This window comes from Lotus japonicus, chromosome 1, assembly GCF_012489685.1.
Source record: "Lotus japonicus ecotype B-129 chromosome 1, LjGifu_v1.2".
Lineage (NCBI taxonomy): Eukaryota > Viridiplantae > Streptophyta > Magnoliopsida > Fabales > Fabaceae > Lotus > Lotus japonicus.
Genome location: NC_080041.1, coordinates 29,048,217 through 29,050,906, shown reverse-complemented (window position 1 = coordinate 29,050,906; position 2,690 = coordinate 29,048,217). Strand labels below are relative to the sequence as shown.

Here is a 2,690-nt window from a genome sequence, read left to right as displayed (position 1 = left end):
GGTTCTTTGTAAGACTTATGATGTTTTAATCTTAATTCCTATTTCTATTCATGAATCCTCTGAAGTAAACCCTTGAATCCCATATCCATGCTTTATGTTTCAAGTTAGAACATGTGCTAGCTTTATACTTTTCTATAATAGAACAGAAGTTTGTTATAGATTAGGGACTTGTTGTGGGGTTACCTCTTCTATGCTTGCTACTAGGAATAGAGGAAGGGTTGGGGTTTGTTGGCCTGAATTGCATGCTTAATGCCTTTAGCAATTGTTTAGGTTACCAAGGAATTGTGCTTATCTTTTGGCTTGAGAGAATTGTCTATGCGAGGCATCGATAGATGATTGATTAGGCTAGAACATCAAGGAGAGACTCGGAGTTTTATGGATAGAATAGGTTGATTAGAACTGAATTAGTCAAGTAACAACCCAAGGCATTCTCACCATTGATTATCACACACTTATCTTTGCTAGCTTTCTAATTAAGTATCACAACAATCAATCAACCTTTAAAACTGAATTTTACTCGCTTTCCTACCGTGAACTCGAGGCTTAAACTGAATTGCCACACCAATTCCCTGTGGTTTGATAAATTAAAACCGGGTGAATTCCGTACACTTACGGATTTACCAACAAAGCCATATGGTCCGAGTTTCTGATGATGATGATGACGATTTATGTTTCCGTTTCTGTATTTTGATTATCTGTACCAGACTATGTGTTTGAGGGCGCTGTGTCCTCTTTATGTGTTGTCTTCTTATCTGTAGACTTATGCGGTGGCTCCGCCCACCAACTATGCATGTTATGAATGTTCTGTGTGGTTTATATCGTTATTCTCCGTAGTCTTAGGTTAGGAGGTCGAAATGCCTGGGGATGTTAAGGGAAACGCTCGAGTACCCTACTCTTGCGGTCCCGACCTAATGAGGAAACCCTAAGTAGAAAAGAAGAAGAATTTTTTTTTTCACTATTTCACGTAGCGTGCTCACCCCTAAGTGGTGGAGATCGGGTGAACACGTCGCTTAAGGATGGGGACGCCACACCATCTAGGAATATATGTAGAAAAGTGGATGGAGAAGAATCTTAAGGGAAAAACTTAACTCTTATGTTGTTGAAGCGCCTTGTTGTTCATTTATTTTCTTATCTCTGGTAAACCGAGTTTCTGTGATTCGTACCCACGTGTTGTTTTATTAAGTTATATTATTTGAGATTGTGTCAAACCGCATTCACTTACGGTCATCACCCCTGATGCATCCATTTCCAACTCAAATTGTTAATGTTTTCATATGGAAATTATTTCATCAACTAAACCATTTGATTTCAATACAGTTGATTAGGTGGAAATACCTAGGTTGTAGTAGCTTGATCGAAGTAAAAACTGGCCTCTTTGTTTTTTGGAGTAAATATTTTCTCCAAAAATAGGAAATATCCCATAATTATTTAAATTTAAAATGACCCCTAAAATCTCCAATTAAAACTTCTTGAGTGCAAAAATTATTGCGTAATTATGTCATGGACATACTTCATTCAATATATTTTTTTAATGATTGCACTTAACCTATTGAGAAAAAGAAAACCTATAGAATGCATTAGTAACTAAGTAATGATAATATCTAAACGTAATCAAAACATTATCTATATATCTTTAAAATGACCAACGTACTTAAAATTCATTTGAGCAGAATTCATTATAACTTACAAAAGAAAATTATAACTTAACATATTTCTAACAGCTGGTTAGTTACTACATTTTAAAGAAACTTTAGAACAGTTAATTATGCGTAGCTGTTTCTTGTGATTTATTGCAAACTACTAAATATTTTGAATGCTTCTCTCACAGAGGAAACTATAAGTAGGACTCAATTGATCACCTAATACATCAAACAAAAACTTGTTTGTCTAACAATATAATAACCTAATAAAAATGGCCATGAAATCATTCAATAGCTTGTTTGCAATCATGGCTATTTTGGCTAGTTTAACTTTACTCATTAAAACATCCCACAGTTCTCCAGTTGAGGTTAATTATGCCCCAGGACCTTTGTCAGCGTATGGCAAATATTTGAGTAACTGTGCAAGCAAGTTAAAACCAATTTGTGGCCAAGAAATATTTTCAGGAGTATTTGTTGGTAGTCACGCCGTCAGTGATAATTGTTGCCATAGCCTAGTGAATGACATGGGAAAATCATGTCATGTTGACCTGACCAAATATGGGGCAAGTTCGCCAACATTCAAGAAGAACGCAACTGAAATTATGGAGAGATGCTACAAGGTGTGGGATTATTGTAGTCTAGTTCACCTTCATTAGAATCATACAAAGTGATAAGTGGAAGAGAACGAATGTACTATTTAAATGTTACAACTTTATAAAGTAATTTATCTCAGTACCACTGCTTTTTTATTTATTGAATCTAGTACAAATTTATAGTTCAGTGAGTTTTTTCTTTCACTTAAACAAAGGCATATTAAAAATTGAACTTATTATCAAACCAAAAACTAAATAGTTTACGGTGTTGTTCTTAATTCGAAGCTTGGTTGGTGTCTCATAATGCTTTCATGGATCAATTGTCAACTTGTACGACTTAAAATTTATAAGGAAGAAATACATCTAGCATTTTGGACTAGGTAGTGATTACATTGTATTGTTTTTAATTATTCAATTGTATTCTTCTGAAATCTGACCAAGGCTACTTGTATAGTGT

General features: G+C 34.6%; 1 protein-coding gene across 1 annotated transcript; it reads left to right on the top strand.

Annotated features, from left to right (window-relative positions):
- Window positions 1–1,912: 1,912 nt before the first annotated feature.
- On the top strand, window positions 1,913–2,296 carry LOC130732019 (protein DOWN-REGULATED IN DIF1 11-like). Its single transcript, XM_057584155.1, has one exon. It carries the CDS (start codon window positions 1,913–1,915, stop codon window positions 2,294–2,296), a length of 384 nt encoding a protein of 127 aa, XP_057440138.1.
- Window positions 2,297–2,690: the final 394 nt, after the last annotated feature.